Below are 23,087 nucleotides of genomic sequence, written 5' to 3' on the forward strand. Positions count from 1 at the left end.
TGGCTGTGCATCATGTATTTTCACTGAGAAGAGGCGAATAAGCTACTGCCAGACTTATCTGGCAACAACTTACCTCCCCTGACAAAAAAAGGAACAGGCATCATAAAATCCAACATACCTACCCCACCACCTAGTATAACATATGGAGTCCCCCAAAGATATTAAATGGGTTCTCCAGGAATGTTTTAAAATGGCCACCAGCAGCCTGTCCTGGAATGTGAGCAGGACGGGTTGCCTTCATTTGCAGAGCTGCCTTAGGGGGTGAGGGGGCAGGTCCTCCCTACACGCTCTAGCACTTGCATATACTACGTACTGCTGAGTTTTCCTGTCAGGCTGCTCAGCCATGATGGCATATCATAGGCAGGATTACACCAATACATCTATTGTAGAGCACTGTAGTATATAGTGCAGGCCTGCCCCCTGACCCCCCCTAGGCAGCTCTGCAAACGATGGCAAATTGTCCTGCCCACATTCTAAGAAAGGTTGCTGACTGCCATTTTAAATCATTCCTGGAGAACCCTTATAAAGTATTGGAAGGTCTGGCTAACAGTCACATGTTTATGGTCAGCCTTATAGTGAACCATAGATAAAACACACAGGGGGTCATTTACTATACAGAAATACGCCTATATAGGCGTTTTTCTGGCATAGATTGCAACTTTTCCCCGCTCACACCAAAAGTGCGTATTGTGTGGGCAGGCAGGCACGTCTTATTCATAATTTTCTATACCTATTTTAGACTAAGAAAATATAAGACATCAAGGAAGCCGTCTTACATTTAGAAGCGGCGGTGGATACACCGAAGTTATGTAGAGGCCGGCACTGACCCACTGCCAGCGCAGGGGCTTATTAAGACCGGCATCTAAAATGCCGGTCTTAATAAATGACTAACAATGCCCATCAAAGAGTGTCCATGAAGATTATTAAAGAATACTTACTCTGCATACACAAGCCATCTGTGCAGTTTTTGGAGTCCAGTAGTATCCCACTGCAATCTTTACCCCCATTCTTGGGAGGAGGCGAGTTACATTCTCGGCTTCTCCAATGAGTGCATTCAGTGCTGCAGGCTGACCATTTGCTCCACTCATTCCATCCTCCGTCAACTGCAGACCATGTTACAGCAAGACATAAGAAGAGAACAATTATGTCTGGAAGAACTTATATATAAGCTACACATTTCATCTTACTGGACATGCATTTCCACTATTACTAAAATCACTTGAATGCACAAATACCTGGGCACATGGTGGTACAAGCTAGTCTCTGGAATGGTTGCCCATCACAAAAAGCGCCACCATTTAAAGGGGTTGGATTGGTACACATTCTTGTCCTCTTCTGTATACCTCTCCCACAGGGGTTGTTGCATGATGACCATTCTGACCAGGATGACCATCCTCCATTCACTAACACAAGAAAAACGTAGATCAATTTTATAGGCAGCCATTTGTAAATCCTCATGAGAAATGGAGGGATACAGAGTAGCCTGATTTCTTATGGAAAATATCGATGCTGATAACACGCAGAGAAAAATAATAGTTGTCTTAACTAATGACTTGAAAATATTTATAACCATCTGGTAAGCCAAGGTCTGGTCTGGAAAAAAATCGATGCCACCCACCGTTGGCTGGGTAAAGTTGGCACACACACCCCAATAAACAGGTGCTATGGTTATTTAATTATAAGCAGATGTAATTAATTTACTACTCGGAGAGATGCAAAGCGGTCTTTAGTTCTGTTTCTGCAGACATCTGCTGCTTGAATTGCAAGCTTTTCTGTGCAGAAAAATTAACCATCAGTCAAATTATTATGATTTCCTTGAATTAAAAGTAGGCATATTGTCCCTAATGAACGCCATTCATTCCTGCTTTGTCTCATGTGTTCTTTTGATTAATTTAACCATTAGTGTTGTGTTTTTCATATGTACAGGTGAAACTCGAAAAATTAGAATATCGTGCAAAAGTTTATTTATTTCAGTAATGCAACTTAAAATTAGAATTTTGTGAAAAGGTTAAATATTCTAGGCTCAAAGTGTCACGCTCTAGTCAGCTAATTAAGCCATACCTCCTGAGCAAAGGGGATCTCAAAATTTAGATTTTGGGGTTTCATAAGCTGTAAGCCGTAATCATCCAACTAAAGGCTTGAAATATCTCGCTTTGCATGTAATGAGTCTATCTCATGTGTTATATAGTCCAGCAGGGGTACCCTGTTCATAAATTAAATAACTAAGTTTAATAGAAGGTTTAAGAATTTACATATACACAGACACTAACAGTTCTATGCAGTTAATCCACGCAAAGGCCAGAGTATGAGTGAATACCTACAGTAAAGGTACATAGAACGGGAGGCTGGGGAAGAGTATCCCTAGCACTGATTCCCTAAACTGGTCCTCTGCCCAGGGACGTCTCCTGGTGGTGGGGGCGCCCTGTCCACGTGCCTAACCTCCAGCTCCTAACTATCCCTGGTGAGGTGAATGATGGAGTGTGAGGAAATGCGTGGTAACTGAATGGAAATCTAGCACAGATAGAAGGATTAGTTACAGAGGTGTCCACTGCATACAACCCTCGTGGCGTAACCAGGAGGTACAGGGCGCACCTAGAGGATAAAAATTTACCAATAAACGCACAATTGAATATTAAATTAGGATAAATGACCTACAAGCCCCGACGCGTTTCACCCTTAACAGAGGGTTCATCAGGGGGTTGCGTATAGTAGGTATGTAGAGATCCTGGGATCCTTGCCAGTGGTTATGGCCGCCCCAGTTCAATGATACGTGCGTACATACATAGCAAGAATAAACAATCCTTAATGACCCACCAGACCCAAACTGGTTAGACGATTGCCATACAGTGGTTTACATACGGTTTAGTGACGGCACGGTTAGTGGACTCGTCTGCCTATGTACACACTGAAAAAAATAGACATACAGGACCCACGTTAGTACAGATGAGATAACCAAGGGTGAATGCCCATAACGCTGGGTATTATATGTGAATAGGTACCTGAGATTGGCAATAAACGATTGCGAATAGATCATACCTGAGGAAGCTCCTAACTGGGAGCATATGTCTGACTGGCTGAAGTGCACCACAAAGGATATAGGTGCCCAAGTTAATCACCCAGGATGCCGGGCTCACCACCCAGAAGATACCTAGAAGATAGATGTACCTACACATAAACTCAGGACTAAGGGCCAAATATAGATAAAAAACGATATTGTCTAATACTCACATGGTGTGGTCAGTAGTGTAGAAGTTTGGGTCTGAGGTGGTAAGCCTCGGTTTAGCCCTCCCTTTAACATCCCCTCCGCCCAATCGCAGGTGAAGGCACTTACATGATTAGGGTATGACCATATTCACACGAGCGTGTGCTGACAGGTGATCTTGACCGGCGGACGCATGGAGGAACTACTACAGACCGTCCTGCGTAGTTTGTGTTCTGGCCTGCGTGTATGATTGGGCCGCACGCCGATATGCGTGTCAGCGTGGAACGCACGCCGGAAGTGACGTGCATGCAGTAGCTAACAACCGGAAGTGCCGGTATGTGCGTGTCAGCTTGACACGCACCCCGCAGCTGCTGCCTCCCAAAGGGTGATGCGCCGGGACTAATCTGTCCTGATGGATGGAGGCGGTGGGCAGTGCATATAGTGATGGTCAAGCAGTGCTCTATAAAGATAATGAAAGGTCTAAAGGTCCGATTGGGCCAGGTCACAGATGAAATACTGACCATACAGTCACGAATAATGGGCGTGTTTAGGGGACGTATAAGGATAGGGACATAAGGAGATACCGTGCCAGGGAGGATGAACATAGGACTATTCATATACATGTATATAAATGCTGAGATATAAGAAGAGATGAAAAGGCGGAGCTCACTTGAGGATAACAAGGAAGCCCGATTAGGGGTATGTCACTATGTATAGACACCCGTTAAATGTAACGTTCGGGTACTTTACGTACCCAGGCTATATGCCATGGAACTAGAAGTCTTGCTGAGGCCAGAAATGCAGAGGGGATAGTCAACTGACAGGGGAGACCCCACTACGAGGCCAGGGCAATAAAACAAAGGGAAGTTTACGACAGAGTGGATGTTATTAATCGTGCCGTGGGGCATATAGAGAGCAAGAACAGTTATAAAAAACAGGAAAAGGTCAAGCGCTCGTTAAGTCCCCGGGGTGATTGGGAGTGAAATCTAAAGATCCACTCACTCTCCTTCTGTAAAATGCGTCGGTCCAAGTCACCACCTCGTGGAGAGGGGGATACCAATTCGAGGACAGAAAACCGGAGGCAAGAGGGATCACCGCCATGACATTCATTTACATGAATGGCCACGGGTGTGGGCTCCTTTTTGATAACGTCGTTCACATGTTCTAGGATTCTTCTCCTGAACTCCCGTATCGTTTTGCCAACGTAATCCATGGGACATGTGCACTGGCACAAGTAGACCAGTCCACTGGATAAACAATTGACAAAATCACGGACCTGGAACGATTGACCAGTGACCGAACAGGTGACTGACTTAGTGGTTAGAATATACTGGCAGGCCTTGCACCGACCGCATTTAAATATACCCAAAGGTTTCCGGTTAAGCCAGGAGCCAGCCTTCTGAGGTGGTGAGAAGTGGCTGTGAACCAAACGGTCCCTAAGGCTCCTACCCCGCCTATAAGAGACCGATGGATATTTACTTATAATATCTGAAATATCAGCATCCATTTGTAAGATCGGCCAATATTTCTGTAGGATCTCTCTGGTCTCACAGTTGGCGGTGTCGAAATTGGCGATGATACGTGCCGGTTGAGGGTCATCAGAGGTACGCCTTCTTGGTACTAGGAGTTCTGTCCGCGGTCGAGTGGATGCTTTCTGAAAGGCCTCCCGAAGTATTCCTTTCGGATACCCCCTTGCCAGAAATCTGCCCTGGAGCTTACCGGCCTCCTGAAAAAAGGTGGAATCATTGGAACAGTTTCTCCTCACTCGTAAGTATTGCCCCTTAGGTATACCTATTTTAAGAGGGGCAGGGTGATAGCTGCTCCAATGGAGAAGGGAGTTGGTGGCCGTGCTCTTACGATAGATGTTAGTTGATAAGCTGTCACCTACCTTGGTGACCCTTACATCAAGGAAGGTGATGGATTCATAATCCCATTCACAGGTGAACTTGAGACCCACAGAATTGGTGTTAAGGTCCGCAACGAACCGTTTAAAGCTGATGGAGTCACCTTTCCAGACTATAAACACATCGTCTATAAATCTGGTCCAAAATTGGATGTAATCAGCCCACCAAACAATGTGGTCCGGGAAAACATGAGTGTCCTCCCACCAGCCCAGGAAGAGGTTGGCATATGACGGGGCACAGGGACTGCCCATCGCCGTCCCCCTGAGCTGGTGGTAAAACCGTGCATTGAACAGAAAGAAATTATGGTTCAGAGTGAACATCAAGAGTTCACGGATAAAGACATTATGCAAGGAGCAGTGGGTCCCTCTGGTTTTTAGATAGTGATCTATAGCCCTTAAACCCTGCTCATGTGGTATGGAGCTATACAGAGCCTCGACGTCTATGCTGCCGAGGATGCATCCTGGATCCAGATTCAAGGTGTTAATTTTATTGAGGAAGTCCATCGTGTCCCTCGTGTATGCGGGGAGGGACACGACGAACTCCCTCAGAATCTGGTCCAGATAAATACCACTATTATGTGTCAGGCAGTTGACGCCTGACACAATTGGACGACCTTTAAGAGGGGAGGTGCCTTTGTGTACTTTGGGTAGGCCATAGAAAGTGGCTACCAAGGGTTTCACTGGTAGTAGGAACGCATATTCCGTGGTGCTGATAACCTTATTTTGTAAACCCGTATTCAGGATGTTTTTGAGTTCACCCAAGTACATAGCAGATATTTCAGATATTATAAGTAAATATCCATCGGTCTCTTATAGGCGGGGTAGGAGCCTTAGGGACCGTTTGGTTCACAGCCACTTCTCACCACCTCAGAAGGCTGGCTCCTGGCTTAACCGGAAACCTTTGGGTATATTTAAATGCGGTCGGTGCAAGGCCTGCCAGTATATTCTAACCACTAAGTCAGTCACCTGTTCGGTCACTGGTCAATCGTTCCAGGTCCGTGATTTTGTCAATTGTTTATCCAGTGGACTGGTCTACTTGTGCCAGTGCACATGTCCCATGGATTACGTTGGCAAAACGATACGGGAGTTCAGGAGAAGAATCCTAGAACATGTGAACGACGTTATCAAAAAGGAGCCCACACCCGTGGCCATTCATGTAAATGAATGTCATGGCGGTGATCCCTCTTGCCTCCGGTTTTCTGTCCTCGAATTGGTATCCCCCTCTCCACGAGGTGGTGACTTGGACCGACGCATTTTACAGAAGGAGAGTGAGTGGATCTTTAGATTTCACTCCCAATCACCCCGGGGACTTAACGAGCGCTTGACCTTTTCCTGTTTTTTATAACTGTTCTTGCTCTCTATATGCCCCACGGCACGATTAATAACATCCACTCTGTCGTAAACTTCCCTTTGTTTTATTGCCCTGGCCTCGTAGTGGGGTCTCCCCTGTCAGTTGACTATCCCCTCTGCATTTCTGGCCTCAGCAAGACTTCTAGTTCCATGGCATATAGCCTGGGTACGTAAAGTACCCGAACGTTACATTTAACGGGTGTCTATACATAGTGACATACCCCTAATCGGGCTTCCTTGTTATCCTCAAGTGAGCTCCGCCTTTTCATCTCTTCTTATATCTCAGCATTTATATACATGTATATGAATAGTCCTATGTTCATCCTCCCTGGCACGGTATCTCCTTATGTCCCTATCCTTATACGTCCCCTAAACACGCCCATTATTCGTGACTGTATGGTCAGTATTTCATCTGTGACCTGGCCCAATCGGACCTTTAGACCTTTCATTATCTTTATAGAGCACTGCTTGACCATCACTATATGCACTGCCCACCGCCTCCATCCATCAGGACAGCTTAGTCCCGGCGCATCACCCTTTGGGAGGCAGCAGCTGCGGGGTGCGTGTCAAGCTGACACGCACATACCGGCACTTCCGGTTGTTAGCTACTGCATGCACGTCACTTCCGGCGTGCGTTCCACGCTGACACGCATATCGGCGTGCGGCCCAATCATACACGCAGGCCAGAACACAAACTACGCAGGACGGTCTGTAGTAGTTCCTCCATGCGTCCGCCGGTCAAGATCACCTGTCAGCACACGCTCGTGTGAATATGGTCATACCCTAATCATGTAAGTGCCTTCACCTGCGATTGGGCGGAGGGGATGTTAAAGGGAGGGCTAAACCGAGGCTTACCACCTCAGACCCAAACTTCTACACTACTGACCACACCATGTGAGTATTAGACAATATCGTTTTTTATCTATATTTGGCCCTTAGTCCTGAGTTTATGTGTAGGTACATCTATCTTCTAGGTATCTTCTGGGTGGTGAGCCCGGCATCCTGGGTGATTAACTTGGGCACCTATATCCTTTGTGGTGCACTTCAGCCAGTCAGACATATGCTCCCAGTTAGGAGCTTCCTCAGGTATGATCTATTCGCAATCGTTTATTGCCAATCTCAGGTACCTATTCACATATAATACCCAGCGTTATGGGCATTCACCCTTGGTTATCTCATCTGTACTAACGTGGGTCCTGTATGTCTATTTTTTTCAGTGTGTACATAGGCAGACGAGTCCACTAACCGTGCCGTCACTAAACCGTATGTAAACCACTGTATGGCAATCGTCTAACCAGTTTGGGTCTGGTGGGTCATTAAGGATTGTTTATTCTTGCTATGTATGTACGCACGTATCATTGAACTGGGGCGGCCATAACCACTGGCAAGGATCCCAGGATCTCTACATACCTACTATACGCAACCCCCTGATGAACCCTCTGTTAAGGGTGAAACGCGTCGGGGCTTGTAGGTCATTTATCCTAATTTAATATTCAATTGTGCGTTTATTGGTAAATTTTTATCCTCTAGGTGCGCCCTGTACCTCCTGGTTACGCCACGAGGGTTGTATGCAGTGGACACCTCTGTAACTAATCCTTCTATCTGTGCTAGATTTCCATTCAGTTACCACGCATTTCCTCACACTCCATCATTCACCTCACCAGGGATAGTTAGGAGCTGGAGGTTAGGCACGTGGACAGGGCGCCCCCACCACCAGGAGACGTCCCTGGGCAGAGGACCAGTTTAGGGAATCAGTGCTAGGGATACTCTTCCCCAGCCTCCCGTTCTATGTACCTTTACTGTAGGTATTCACTCATACTCTGGCCTTTGCGTGGATTAACTGCATAGAACTGTTAGTGTCTGTGTATATGTAAATTCTTAAACCTTCTATTAAACTTAGTTATTTAATTTATGAACAGGGTACCCCTGCTGGACTATATATATTCTTATGCGCCGATACCCCGTCTCTGTATAAGCGTTGCATTTGTATTGCTGGACTTTCATATCTCATGTGTTAGTTTCACCTTTTAAGTTGCATTACTGAAATAAATGAACTTTGCACGATATTCAAATTTTTCGAGTTTCACCTGTAATCACTAGGAATATCTATTCTGGAGTCTACGGCTCCGGTAGCTTCACTAAAGCGAAGGGCTGCTGTTAATGGACAATGATTTCTGCCATGTGATGATCAACACAAGTGTAATGTGAGTCATGGCATACAATGAGATTTCCGTGCAATTCAAATTGTGTCTCATAGAGAGACTGGAACCACGGGGATCCGCTGATGACTACACCAGACTATCAAAAAATTCTTCATCAGACCATATACCAATACCAATTTCCAGACTTTTGTTATGGGCAATGGGGCAGTGATTTTATTGTTAATAGTTGTAGTGAATTTTGGTAGCACAGTAATGTACTGCTGATGCATTGAGTGAAACACAACATTCCTATGGGACATAATGTCATGCATCAACTCCTATAGGTAAAGCTATACAAGGAATGTCCACATACATTATAGTTCCATTCTAGTTAAAGAGAATCTTTCACTGTGAAATACAGTGCAATCTGCAGGCAGTATGTCATAGATCAGGAGGAGCTGAGCAGATTGATATATAGTTTTGTGGGAAAAAATTCATTAAAACTTGAAATTTATATATTTAAACCTCAGCATTTTTCTGACTTCAGTTGTACACAGGGCCATCATATCAGTGATTGATAGCATTCTCCGTATAGCTGTGTAAACAGAAATAACCGTCAGTGATAGTTGGGCACGGAGATCTTAATTTCTGAAACAGCAGAAGTACAAAATACAAAGTTTGTGTAAACTTATCCCATAAAACTATATATCAATCTGCTCCGCTCCGCCTGCTCTATAACATGCTGTCTGCAGATTGCACTTCATTTCATGGTGATCGCTTCTCTTTAAAGGGAGTCTGTCAGCCAGGGAAGTACTGGGAAGAGTAGCACAAACATACCTTTTGTGGAACTTCTCTCATAAGTAGTAGTGTGACTATGTACTTTTATTTTGCTAGATTCTGCACATGCAAGTGCACTGGGGGCTTTAACGCAAAGGGCCCTCTACTCTGAGTGACAGCTCTAGTGGTCTCCAGGTTGGATGCTACAGCTGGCAGCTCAATGCAGACAGCAAAGCACACTTCACAGTGAAGCTCTGTCTCCAATGCACTTGTAGGAGCACAATCTGGCATAATAAGGCTAGGGCTACACGACCACATGTGTCACACCAATGTCGCGCAACAATTTTAATAATCATAGTATATGGTGTCGCACTATTGACATGCTGCAACTGCGACGTGACAGTCGCAAAAAAATCCATCTTGGATGGATTTTTTGCTACTGTCGTGTCGCAATTGCAGCATGTCGCACTGTGACACCATAGACTATCATAAAAATTGTCACGCGACAACACATGTCGTTGTGTAGCACTAGGCTAAGGCCTCTTTCACACGAACTATACGGTTTGGCTTAGGGTGCATTCAGGGAAACTCGCACCATTTTGCAAGCAAGTTCAGTCTTCGTTCAGTATTTTCCACGCGAGTACAATGCGTTTTTCACACGCGTGATAAAAAAAAAAAACTGAAGGATTACAAACAAAATCTCTTAGCAGCCATCAGTGAAAAACGCATGGCATCCACATTTTTCACTAAAGCCCCATTCACTTCTATGGGGCCAGGACTGCGTGAAAAAACTGGAATAGTTACTTGCATTTATAACAAAATACATACAGGAGCTTCAAGTTCAGTAAAAATAGTGAAATGTGTGGGCAGTAATTATTTGTCCTTACTCGCAATTTCACCTGAAGTACGGCAGACAGTTATCTGCTCAGGAAACAGTCCAACCATTAGGTTGGTTTTTTGGGGTAATTGTTACATAGAATGAAACTGACTGCAGTTTTTGAGATTAGAGACAAGGTGTATTTCTGTGCCAGACATTTATAGATATTTATGAAGACATGACCTTTGCTCACAAATTCTAATAAATCTGCTAAAAATGTCTCCTTTTCTACTAATAAGGCTCCATTCATACGTCCGTAATTTCGTTCCGCAATTTTGTGCCCCATTCATTTCTATGGGGCAGCACAATGTGCAGCCTAGATCCGCAATTCCGTTCCCGAAAAAAAAAATAGAACATGTCCTATTCTTGTCCACAATTGCGGACAAGAATAGGATAGGCCTTTTCTATTAAGTGCCGGCAATGTGCGGTCCGCAAAATGCGGAACGCACATCGCTGATGTCCGTGTTTTGCGGTAAGAGCAGTGAGACTATGGAACTCTCTGCCTGAGGAGGTGGTGATGGTGAGTACAATAAAGGAATTCAAGAGGGGCCTGGATGTATTTCTGGAGTGTAATAATATTACAGGCTATAGCTACTAGAGACGGGTCGTTGATCCAGGGATTTATTCTGATTGCCTGATTGGAGTCGGGAAGGAATTTTGTATTCCCCTGAAGTGGGGAAAATTGTCTTCTACCTCAGTTTTTTTTTTGCCTTCCTCTAGATCAACTTGCAGGATAACAGGCCGAACTGGATGGACAAATGTCTTTTTTCGGCCTTATGTACTATGTTACTATGTTACATGTGAATGGACCCTAATGCTAACCTAATACTAAGCTGTTCATCCCTACACCACCCTTCTTAGAGATAATTTTCATAAGCCCCATCATTACAACCCTAGCCCTAGCATACATTTCTACTTAATTATTCAAGCACACTAATGTGCCAAGTAAAATCATGGGATTGAGTTAAGGGGCATGTTGGCTGTCCCTGCGCCCCCCCCCCCCCCCCCCAAAAAAAAAAAACTGCCACAATTAAAAAGCAGTCTAATTATGGGCTGGTGGTTAGGAGGAGGAGGAGGTACTCAGTCACATTAAAAACTGGTAATCACTGTACTTCTGTTCCCAGCTGTAATTTGAACTCATCATCTAGGTTATCCCCCTGAATAAGAACTGCACTGCACTGGATACATCGTATGAATTTCCAGGTAGAAGGAACCAAGGTCCAACCAACTAAGAGACAGCCGGTACCATCAGAAGTGTTTTTTCTTTTTTAGCAAACATTGTATTATGAGGCGGTGTCATAGCAGTTGAGCCTATGTGTATACAAGATACAGTTCTACCTCCCTGTCTTCCAAATAAAAAATAACATTTTATTTCTAGTACATTGAGCTTAATAGATTTACTGTACTTGTCCTACCTGTAGACATTTCTATAAATGAAGGACACCTATTACCTTTACACATGTGGATTACAAGTTCGATATGAAGGGTGCACATGTGTACACAATTTTCTTTATAATAAAATAATAATTTTAATAAATTAAAAAAATAAGCAACATCTAAAAATGACAAAAAGGTACGATAATTAATACTATTACGGTAAGTACATAGAAATTAAGGAAGAGTACATAGAAATGATAACTAATCATATAATGCAACTTACGCCAAGTCATTTAGAGAAACTACTTAATGAAGATCTATCCTAATACATACCATAAACTATGACGGTTGCCGTGGTACTCCTGCGCTTGGCAACAATATTCTTAGCAACGCAGGTGTAGTTGGCAGTATCTGAAAGCCGGGCTTGTTTAATTATGAGGTTGTGGTCAATTGTTATGAGGAAATTGGTGTCTTGTGTAGGGTCAATAATGTCTTCATTTCTTAACCACTCCACCTAGTAAGTGAGAAGGGGGTGGGAGAGAAGAGAGACATCCAAGGAACAGGTCATTAAAAAAATGAATAGATTATGGACCTCAGCATCAACAACAATTAATCTTCTCTGAACCTGAATAGCTGGAAGATTATTGCAAATGTCTGAAAGGTTACGTGTCACAAAGCAATCCACATTTAATCCACTTTAAAAGTACCTCTTATTAGAGAAGCTAAACATGGTGATCATGTGTGCGATAATGCGTAAAGGCTGTAGACACCTTTGAATGTACAACTTTGGTGTAAAAACATTTTTCGAATATGTTTTTATTTAAATGTTTGCCGTTTTTTTTTCTGCAGCATCCCACAAATTTCAGGCTGCTCCGATCCATTCAGCATGAAATCTGTGTGTCCAGGCCCAATCTCTCCTCTCCTGAATTATCTGCTAAACAGGTTGATGACCAAAATCCAAGTTCATTCTGTGACCACTCAGACTATTACACATCTTGCTCTTGGTGTGATCCGTGCTGGTCGACCACTCCCGGGAAGGGTAATAATGGTCTTGAATTTCCTCTATTTGTACACAATCTGTCTGACTGTGGATTGGTAGAGTCTAAACTTTTTGGAGAAGGTTTTGTAACCTTTTCCATCTTGATAAGCATCAACAACTCTCCTGAGATGCTCAGAAAGATCCTTTCTTCATGCCACCATACACCTGCACAAACATGTTGTGAAGATCAGGCTTTAATAGATTCCTGTTTTTTTAAATAAAACAGGCTGCCCACTCACACCTGACTCATCTCCAAATTATCTAGTAATCCTGAAGGTTCACATACTTTTGCCACTCACAGACATGTGATAATGGATCATTTTCCTCAATAAATAAATACATGACCAAGTCTAATATTTTTGACTCATTTGTTTGATTTTTAGACGATGTGTAAACATTTGTGGCAATTTATGCAGAAATATAGAAAATTCAGAATTTACAAACTTTCAAGCACTACTGTGTAAATGAACAAAAGTAATGATGCTCACCTTAGCAATCCACTGCCGCTCCAATATGGACACCACCCTGATCCCTGGTCAGTCACTGTTTACGGGACTCCAGCAATGACGTTTTGACACGACATGTGACAGTTGCAGCCAATCAAACTAGCCACAGCTCTGTGCTCAGTGGAGTTCGCACGTCACCTATACCACCCATGCTGGTCTGCAGCAGTCACATGTTCACAGGCCACATAATCGCTGGAGTCTGGTAAAGAGCGACCAGCAAGGGTATCGGGGAAGTGTCAGCACAGAAGTAGTTGGGGATTGGTAAGGTATGACTTATTTTGTTATTTTATAGTGTTGTCAGCTGTTTGTAAAAAAATACAAATAAATTCTTTGTGTTGGAAAACTCTTTTTTTTTGCTTGGTCAATCAGCCATACTAACGGGAAGCGGGCATTGGGAATGAAGCACGTTAAAAGAGCTGCCGCCCAGAAGATATCTAATGTCCATGGGGATTTTACTTACCACAATGATTGGTTTTGCAATATTTAGGTAAAAGTAGACCAAAAAAAATATGTTGTATTATTATATACTCATTGACAAAAATAATGCACCCATATATAAATGTTGGATTGATGAAAATCTCAGCATTCAGGAAGATACGTAAACTATTAGACACTGGGTCTTGCAACAAGAGGCCATAAATGTGTTTCTCCCACTGCCCTATAAAAAGTCTCTCAGAGGCTACTTTTGAGCAGTGTAACTCTTGGTGAGAGATTGCTAACTACTAGACATGCCTCTATGATGCACTCAAAGACATTTTGCCACTTGACAGACTTTAGGAGAGGGGACATCACAGTAATGAGAGAAGCAGGATTGTCATTCTGACTTAGCTGTTAGGAGGTGTACGGAGCAGTAGTTACGTGAGGGTATGCACACACAGCGAACAGGCTCCGGACAGCCCAGACCATTAGTAGACATGATCTGCCAACAAGCATGAGCAGCTTCCACAATTTCATACAGGTGGCACCTTCAGTACACAACTCTGTCTCTTGTGCCTGGACCATGTCCAGCAACCTAGTGGAATTAAATTTGGTGTCACAGCACCGATTATGTGTCCTGCCATTGACAGCCAGCCACCATCACCTTTGTTTCCAGTGGTGTCATGAATGAGAAACCTGGAATGCTACAGACTGGAACCGTATTGTCTTTTGTAATGAACCCAGGTTCAGTTTGGGATCTGATGACAAAAGTGTTTGAGTACTGGTCTCGTGGGGAGTACTTCAAGCCTACCTTTGCTGTAGAGCAACACACTAACCCAGTTGTTGGTGTGATGATCTGGGGAGTCATCGGACACTAACAGCTCAGTGATATATGCAGGACATCCTGCAGCCATATGTGTTGCTTCTCATGGCAGGACTTCCAAGTGGCATTTTTCAGCAGAATAATGCCCTCACACAATAAGGGTTTCCCAGGAATGTTTCTACCAGATTGCAACACTTTCTTGGCCTGCTCTGTCGCCATATTTATCGCCAATCGAGGATTTATGGGACCAACTGCAACATCTGTGGGGAAATGTGCTACAGGATACCATACAGAACCTGTATGCCTCCATGCCCAACTGTGTCTTCACCTCAAGCTGGAGGCAGCCCAATAGGGTCCTAGAGCCTCCATTATATTGTACAGTTTTCCCCAACAAACTCATCCTTTCACTCTAATAGCGCAATCACTTACATCTATAATTATTACATTCACACATAGAAAGTTTAACTTGATTCAAACAACTCCTCCTTGGTACATTTTTTTGTCAATGAGTGTATACATAGGTTCTGTATGTGTTAATACTTAGACATTAAGGGCTCACACACACCCCAAAAAAAATAATTTGCATCCGATCTGCATTTTGTGCAGTTCAGATTCGGACCCATTCATTTCAATGGGGCCGTAAAAGATGCAGACAGCACACCGCATCCATATGTCCATTCTGTGGCACCCACAAAAAGATAGAACATGTCCTATTCTTGTCCATTACAGACAAGGAAAGGACTGTTCTATAGAGGCCAGGACATTCCGCGGAATGTCCAGAATGGACACGGCCGGTATCCATGTCTTGCGGATCCGCAATTTGCATGAGTCTTTAGTCTAATGCTAGGACTTTGAAAAACCTGCTCAACTGAAAAGGTCTGGTGTCACAGCCAAAGAATGTCAGATATTAGGAAATGAACAGGTGTGGAGGTTAAGTGAGTTATTAGATGTCACATTAACAAATTTGAGACCCCATATAAACAAATCTGCTAAAAAATAAAACCTGGCTCCCTTAATGTGTATGCATCCATCACAACGCTAATGTATCCGCGAGGACGGGGCTAATTTATCTCCTTTCTCTTCACTGAAATATACCTGCCAAAGCGTTGTAGGAGCTAGCCCCTACTGGATACTAAAGCTGTTGCAATGGTTTCTGGGACCGCTGCATTGGGTTCGACAGCTGAACATATTTTTCCTCTAGAAGATAATTCATTTTAACTGTAAGCAAATTATCCGCCTGCAGATTTGGAAGCAATAGCAGCCTTAGATTTTTTAAAGGAGATTTTGGGGGTCAGTTATTAAGACCGACATTTTAGACGCCAGTCTTAATAAGGCCCTGCGCTAGCGTGGATCCACCAGTTATGTAGAGGTGCCGGCCTCTACATAACTTCGGCGGATCCACCTCTGCTTCTAAATCTATGGCAGCTCCCTTGCTGGTGTAGATTTAGACCATTTCTGTGCCTAAAGCAGGTGTAGAAAATGATGAATGAGACGTGCCTGCCAGCTTTTCCCCACCACTCCCACTTTTTTAGACCTGGCGTGAGAGAGGAAAAGTCGCAGATTGCGGCTCAAAGAATCTTTGGAGCCTAATACAGACGCCTAATATAGACATATTTCTACTAGTAAATAACCCCCTTAGGCTACTTTCACATTAGCGTTTTCAATTCCGCTATTGAGATCAGTCATAGGATCTCAATACCGGAAGAAAACACTTCAGTGTTTTCCCCATTCATTGTCAATGGGGACAAAACTGAACTGTACGAAACGGAGTGCACCAAAATGTATACCGTACCGTTTGATTGCGCTCCCATCGCAGACAGAATAATGCTGCAAGCAGCGTTTTTTTGTCCGCGATGTGGTGCGAAGCAAGACGGATCCGCCCTGACATACAATGTAAGTCAATGGGGACAGATTCGTTTTCTCTGAGACAATAGAAAACGGATCCGTCCCCCATTGACTTTCAATTGTGTTCATAACGGATGGCTATATAAGACATAATAGAACCGGATCATGACGGATGCATGTGGTTGTGGATGCATGTGGAAGCGTTTTTGCAGATCTATGACGGATCCGCAAAAAACGCTAATGTAAAAGTAGCCTTAGGCTACATGCACACGACCGTTGTGTGTTTTGTGGTCCGCAAAAACTGCGGCTCAGATGCGGACCAAAACAACGGCAATGTGCATGAGGCCTTAGTCTGTAGTCAGGTCCTACTTTTTGTTCCAAGCCTTGCAATTATTTGCCCCGATAGCGTGCTGTGTCTAGTGGCTGATTGCCAATCAATTCAATAATCAAAGAATTGTCTCCTACACTAGAGGTCAACATCCATGAATGGGTCTACTATTGCAGGTCATTTACATGCAGCAATTATGGCTACATGTGACTGCAATTTATGAAATCAGACAACACAGCAGAACATGCAATCTAAACCTAGATCTACCATATGCGTCACAGGACTTGCCTCAGCAGGTGGAATACCCTCTGGGGGACGGCACTGAAGTAACACTTCTTGCTCCAAAGGTACTTCTTTACCTAAAGGTTCTTGGTCAAAATTTTTCCTCAAATCTGCAGAAAGTATTAAAATTACAAGATTTTAAAATTAATTAAATAAAACATCAGATCAACAACAGCTGTGTGTGAAAAGTAAAGTACACCATTATTTCTTCCATAGGAATGAAGAGGGTAAATCGCAGTCAGGTGATGCTAATCAAATGCCTTTTATTAATAGACCATCGGCAAGTGTGACCACCTCTACGTTTTGGCAGTTTTCTGGTGTGAAGTAGTGTTGAGCAAACTTGTGTTTTCAAGTTCGGCGTACAAGGTTTAGGTTATCTAAGAATTCCGTTATCGATTCCACTACTGCGGACCATAACTGATAACTTAGCAGAATCCATAACTGAATTTTTAGATAATCCTAACCTTGTACGCCGAACCTGAAAACACAAGTTCGCTCAACACTAGTGTGGAGCATTCAGGCATGCAGTTACAAAATGCCAAGAAGGAAAGACATCAGCAATGATCTTGAGGAACAACTGTTGCTCTCTCTCAATCTGGAAAGGGTTCTAAGGCCATTTCCAAACAATATGAAATCCATTATTCTACAGTAAGAAAGATTATTCACAAGTGGAATACATTCAAGACAATCTTCCCAGAAGTGGACGTTCCAGCAAATTCACCCAAGGTTGTTTGAAAGGGTTGCGAAGAGAAAGCCTCTTCTTTCTAAAAAGAGCATGGCTTATATTTGTAAAGGTGCATTTCAACAAACCACAAGACTTCTGAAAGAAGGTTCTTTAGACAGACAAGACCAAGCGGAGATGTTTGGCCATAATACACAACGCAACCTTTAGCGAAAACCAATCACAGCAAATCAGCAGAAACACCTCACACCAACACAACTGTTAAGTAAGGTGGTGCAGGGGTGAGGATTTGGGCTTGTTTTGCAGCCACAAGACATGAGCACCTTGCAGTCATCGGTATACACAACAGTTCATGGTCGACTCAAAGGTTTCTAGAGTCAAATGTGAGGCCATCTATCCAACAGCGAAAGCTTCTCTGAAAGTTGGTCATGCAACAGGACAATGACCTTAGGCACACCACTAAATCTAATACAGAATGGCTAAAAAAGAAGAGACTTAAGGTGTTGCAATGGCCCACTCAAAGTCCAGACCTCAATCTAATTACAATTCTGTGGTGAATATTAAGAGAGCGGTGCATAAAATAATGCCCACAAACCTCAAGGAACTGAGTAATCTTGTAAAAGTGTGGGCCACTGGAATGATATGAGAGAGATACTGAAAGTCATACAGAAAACAATTTATTCAAGTTATTGCAGATAAAGGTAGTTCTACACGCTAAGGGTGTACTTAAGTTTTTCACGCATGGGTTTAACATTTTGGCTTCATTTCTGTGGTGGGGTAAAAAAAAAATTATAATATATATATATATATATATATATATATATATACACATATATATACACACACACACACACACACACACACATATACACACACACACACACACACACACACACATACATATACACACACACAAACACATATGGTGATGGGTATAACCTAAACTGCACTTTCTCAGAGCACCACAAGGTGGAGATGTTGCCAACACAGCTGCTGTACTTGCAAAGGAAAACAAACTGCATTTATATAAATCAATATATGGATGAAACTTACAGGCTATTCTGACGTAGGCTCTACGGCTCTTCGTAGTGCCCGCAGAACTCCATGCAACGCACTGGCACCAGTAATCTTCCAAACCAAACAATTCTTCTACCTGCTGTCTGGAAACCTCTATCTGGACCTCCCGTACAACAAGCCCTGGTAATTATATAAGAAAATTATGAAAATCTGTTTAACAATCTGGAAAAAAAATATCTTTGAAGAATACAACATTACACTGATGATCTATATTAAATCTTCAGCATTATGCCAGGGGTTAGTTACAGGATGCAAGTAAAATCTTACTGCTCTGCTTGAGCTTAGACACCACATGTCGCATTTCAAAATACACAGCATAGTACCTGTTAACTCATCAACTCTCTCTTTAGTGATATGGTCATTCTGGTTCACCCACTCTCCATTGCACTTGAAGTAGATCTGTATGGCTGGGTTGGCTTTGCAGATAAGTTCTACTGGCTTGTTCTTTACAATGTAGGCATCTTCAGGTTCCAAAATAAAATGTGGTAAAGACTCTGCTGGTGCTGAAGGGAAAGAGTCCGGAAGTACATCACTATACTCGACACCTGAAAAAATAAAATAAAAAATGTTGTTATGCAAAGCTGTAATCAAAAGTGTTTATTAAAGCAGAAGACACAATAACGTTCTAATAAACCCTGGCCTAACCCATAGAGGTCGTTATGTCATTCCTACCGATAGACCTTCTCTCTAACAGAAACGATTGGGGTCATTTATCAAACTGGTGTAAAGTAGAAGTGGCTTAGTTGCCCATAGCAACCAATCAGATTCCACCTTTCATTTTTGACAGCTCCTTTGGAAAATGAAAGGTGGAATCTGATTGGTTGTTATGGGTAACTAAGCCAGTTCTACTTTACACCAGTCTTATGAATGACCCCATAAGTCTAATATGCAAGAAGTGACTGGTTCATGTATTTTATGTTTGGTTTAGTAGATGACAGTCCACTCCTGGCAGACTTAGGGTGGGATCACACACAGGTTTTAATGGCTTTTTCTTCACTTATGTTATTTGAAAGTCTATGGGATATATGAAATGCATCACAGTTGCCTTTTTTGGGTCTATTGCTTTTTAAAGAAAACAAATATGCAGCATGTTGAAGCTTTGGCCGTTTTCTCTGGTGTTGTGACATAAGGAAAGAAACACCAGGACATAAAAATGTGGTTTACACAGTCATTTTAAAACCAAAAAACTCCATAAAACCACAAGCAGGTTTCTATGGTGTTTTTGGGTGTGTCTTGACCCTTAAATAGGTTGTATGAGATTAGGAAAAACAGTGTTGCTATTTCTAAAGGTCCCTTTACACAGGACGATACAGCAGCAGATTGTCTGGAAGGAACACTTCCTTCCCAACAATCACATGCTACTAGTGGAAGAGACCTCCATAGTATGGGGAGGAGTGATCGCTAGTGCCATCGCTCATTCCCATACTGACTAGTTGTTTGCTGGCAGCATATGCTGTTTATATAGCACAATCTGCTGAGGGAAAATGATCATTTGTACGGTCACAAAAATTATCTATTACCCGATGACCAAGCTTTTCACTCATTCATCGGGTAATTAGCAGTACATTTACACCATCAGATCACTAATGAGCGTTTTTATGAATGCTCGTTAGCAACTATCGGCAAAATTCTTGGTCCGTGTAAAGGACCCTTAAGACAAAAAAGCAGACTGTGCTCTACTAATCGTTACTACTTAGAGATCGACAGTTCCATAATTTTCAAAAGTTTAAATACATAAAAAAAACTAGGTACTGTTATGGATTGCACCAGTGTATAAAGTATGTATATCCAACCACAGCACAAAGATGGAAGAGTAAAACAGTCAATACCGGTTGTGTAAATGCCATAGTATTAACGGGCAAACACTTGGGGGGAGGGGTTGGTGACACTTAAGATGGCCATACACATTATATTAGAAGTCTGCTGAATCCATAGATCCTCCCATACATATGTAGACTTGGCCAAGCATTCATATGTAATGAATGGGGAGAAGGCCACTGCAAGACACACTGGCAGCATCTTTTCTCCCCAAGAAATCCAATTTGCCTGATCCTTATCTTCCCAACATCATCTGTTGGGGGGGAGTTGGGAGGCCATCATAGATCTAATGTGTATTGCCAGAATAAGTTGTTTTAGTCTCCTTTTTGTTGTCGAACACCATGGTCTGGAGTCACACGAATGACATCTCTGAGATATGAAGCCTTTAAAAGTTTACATAAAATAACTTTATTTTATTCATCATTATTCTAAAAAGGTGCTCAGGGGTAAAGTAGATCTGCTTTCAATGTCTTTGAAGGAGAAAATTGAGGCAATATTAAAACAGGCGATAACTAAATAAATAAAAATTCCCAAAAACATAAAATGAACAATAACAGTAGTACTTGTGTATGCTGGAAAAATACCGTAATAATAAAAGCAGAACAGCAAAAGGATGAGAGCAGGGAGGCTTGCTGGCTCGTTTAAAATCCATTTAGGGAAAATTGACTTTTCATTTCCAGTTTTAACACGGCACTAACAGAAAGCGGCAGGACATTTGTCATAATCCATTAACTGCTCTTTTGGAAACCATGAATTAAACTCCAGGCTAATTTCTTCATCTATCTGTGTCTTGCCTTCACTTGATGTCACCATATCTCCTACCATTGACGGACAGAGAATTTTCACCCTGACTTCATTACAAGGACTATAATTTTCTCAGCAACCTCCCAATTGCACTGGGTCCCAAGGTAATTAGAACACAAAACACTTACCCCCCTGCCCTGGCTTAAGGGTAATTGCTTCAGAGCTGGAAATGCAAGACATCCCGTAGTTGAGCATTTCAAACAAGGTGGGTTCAAAATGGGGGGTGGGGGGGGTGTACTGCATAATTGTGGAAAATCAGCTGACAAACGTGCCAAGCTGCTCTTGGAAGCTGGCAAAGAATTGCAGCAAATTAATTACCACATCTCAGTTATGTGGAAAACGAAGCATACATCTGTTTTCCCCCCCATTTAAGTCCTGAGAAATTAGACTGTATGTTATATTGCTGGCCGAGAATAAATCAGATTCAGAAGCCATTAGGTATAACATGAATGTTACATTATTTATGAAGTACGTCTTATGGTCTGAAACATAGGTAAAACCTTACTACCATTTGCATTGAGGATCCTTGCGTAGAACTATAAAATGTTCTCATGCTGGGACTGCATTTGCAATGTTTGAGTTTGGCTGTGTCTACTGTGCAGATAAATCAGCCATTTTACACACATTGCCGGTGATTCATGAAAAATATACTTTTTAGCGTATTTAAGGTGCAGATTTTGTTGCAAGGGTGCTTTGCAGCAAAGTCTGCAGCTTTTTCCCTGTGTACACCACTTATGCTTCATTTCTCGAGTACAGTGAAAAGGTGGCGGACCGGCAGGCTCGCATCATTCATCATTTTCTACGGCTGTTTTTGGCGTAGAAAATGACTTAAATCTACGCCGGCAAGGGAGCTAGCGTAGATTTAATCTTATAGAGCACCAGCGCCTCTACATAACTTAAGAGTATCAAGCTGCAGCGGACAGGGACTAAGCCCGGCATCTAAATCGCCGGTCTTAGTAAATGTCCCCCATAGTGTCTACAATATACCCTTCCAGATTGGGGTCTGGTGAGCAGAGTACGTCAGCAGAAAAGATGATGACCACCACTTATATAAAAAAAAAATTAAAAGTTTGGGTTTAATTGTCCATTATGAATATATGTGGCTTATTACATGGCAGGACCACTTTTTTTTTTATTTCCACTGCTTCCTGCGCTACTTGTGCTTTAGCCCGGGGGTACGCAGTGAATAAGCGCCTGTTATCCAATGGACATTTAAGTACATTTTCCTCTCATACAGAGATAATTTGTTTCCTTGATTTGAACACACAGGGGCTGCTAAACAGATGGCAGCAATGCATTAGAAAATCTATTTAGGGCCCTAAGTAAGGGCTGCACGCCTCTGAGACACGGTTGGGTTTATTTAAACATTGGTTTTCAAGTCACAGCGCTAAAACACACAATGAAAACTATTATATTGTCATTTTTTACTCCTCTGACCATTAAGGAAAATGACTTCTTGTTCAGCGGCTGGACTTTGCTATTTATAACTCAGTTTGACGATTATGCGATTCAGTGGTTAGCACTGTTGCCTTGCCTTGCACTGGGGTCCTGAGCACGAATCCAACCAAGAACAACATTTGCATGCAGTTTTGCTAGTTCTGCCAGTGTTTGCATGGATTTTCTCCGACAGTCCAAATATATACAGTACATAGATTTCACAGGGAAAAACCTCATCGCTGTGCAGCATATAAGAGATTTTTAATAAAAGAAAAGTTGTGCTCTACTTTATCCAACAGATGTGTCATAAATATGGTGCTCATTCTGAACCTATTTCTCAAAGCATTTGATTGTATCTATAAATCCTCCCATTACACATTACATGATAAAACTGGCCGCCTA

The 23,087-nt window shown here is 42.6% G+C and overlaps 1 protein-coding gene across 2 annotated transcripts in view; it reads right to left on the bottom strand.

Moving 5' to 3' along the window:
- The window catches only part of UNC5B (unc-5 netrin receptor B), a 168,621-nt gene that overhangs the window by 30,250 nt on the left and 115,284 nt on the right, over positions 1-23,087 (bottom strand). For both annotated transcript variants that reach the window (XM_044297510.1, XM_044297509.1), the window contains exons 2-7: positions 18,950-19,171; positions 18,603-18,746; positions 16,874-16,977; positions 11,961-12,141; positions 1,236-1,403; positions 939-1,103 (exon numbers count right to left, since the gene is read on the bottom strand). In XM_044297510.1, coding sequence (XP_044153445.1) covers positions 939-1,103; positions 1,236-1,403; positions 11,961-12,141; positions 16,874-16,977; positions 18,603-18,746; positions 18,950-19,171 — 984 coding nt within the window. The remainder of the gene's footprint in view (positions 1-938; positions 1,104-1,235; positions 1,404-11,960; positions 12,142-16,873; positions 16,978-18,602; positions 18,747-18,949; positions 19,172-23,087) is intronic.

Source organism: Bufo gargarizans, chromosome 6 (genome assembly GCF_014858855.1).
Source record: "Bufo gargarizans isolate SCDJY-AF-19 chromosome 6, ASM1485885v1, whole genome shotgun sequence".
Lineage (NCBI taxonomy): Eukaryota > Metazoa > Chordata > Amphibia > Anura > Bufonidae > Bufo > Bufo gargarizans.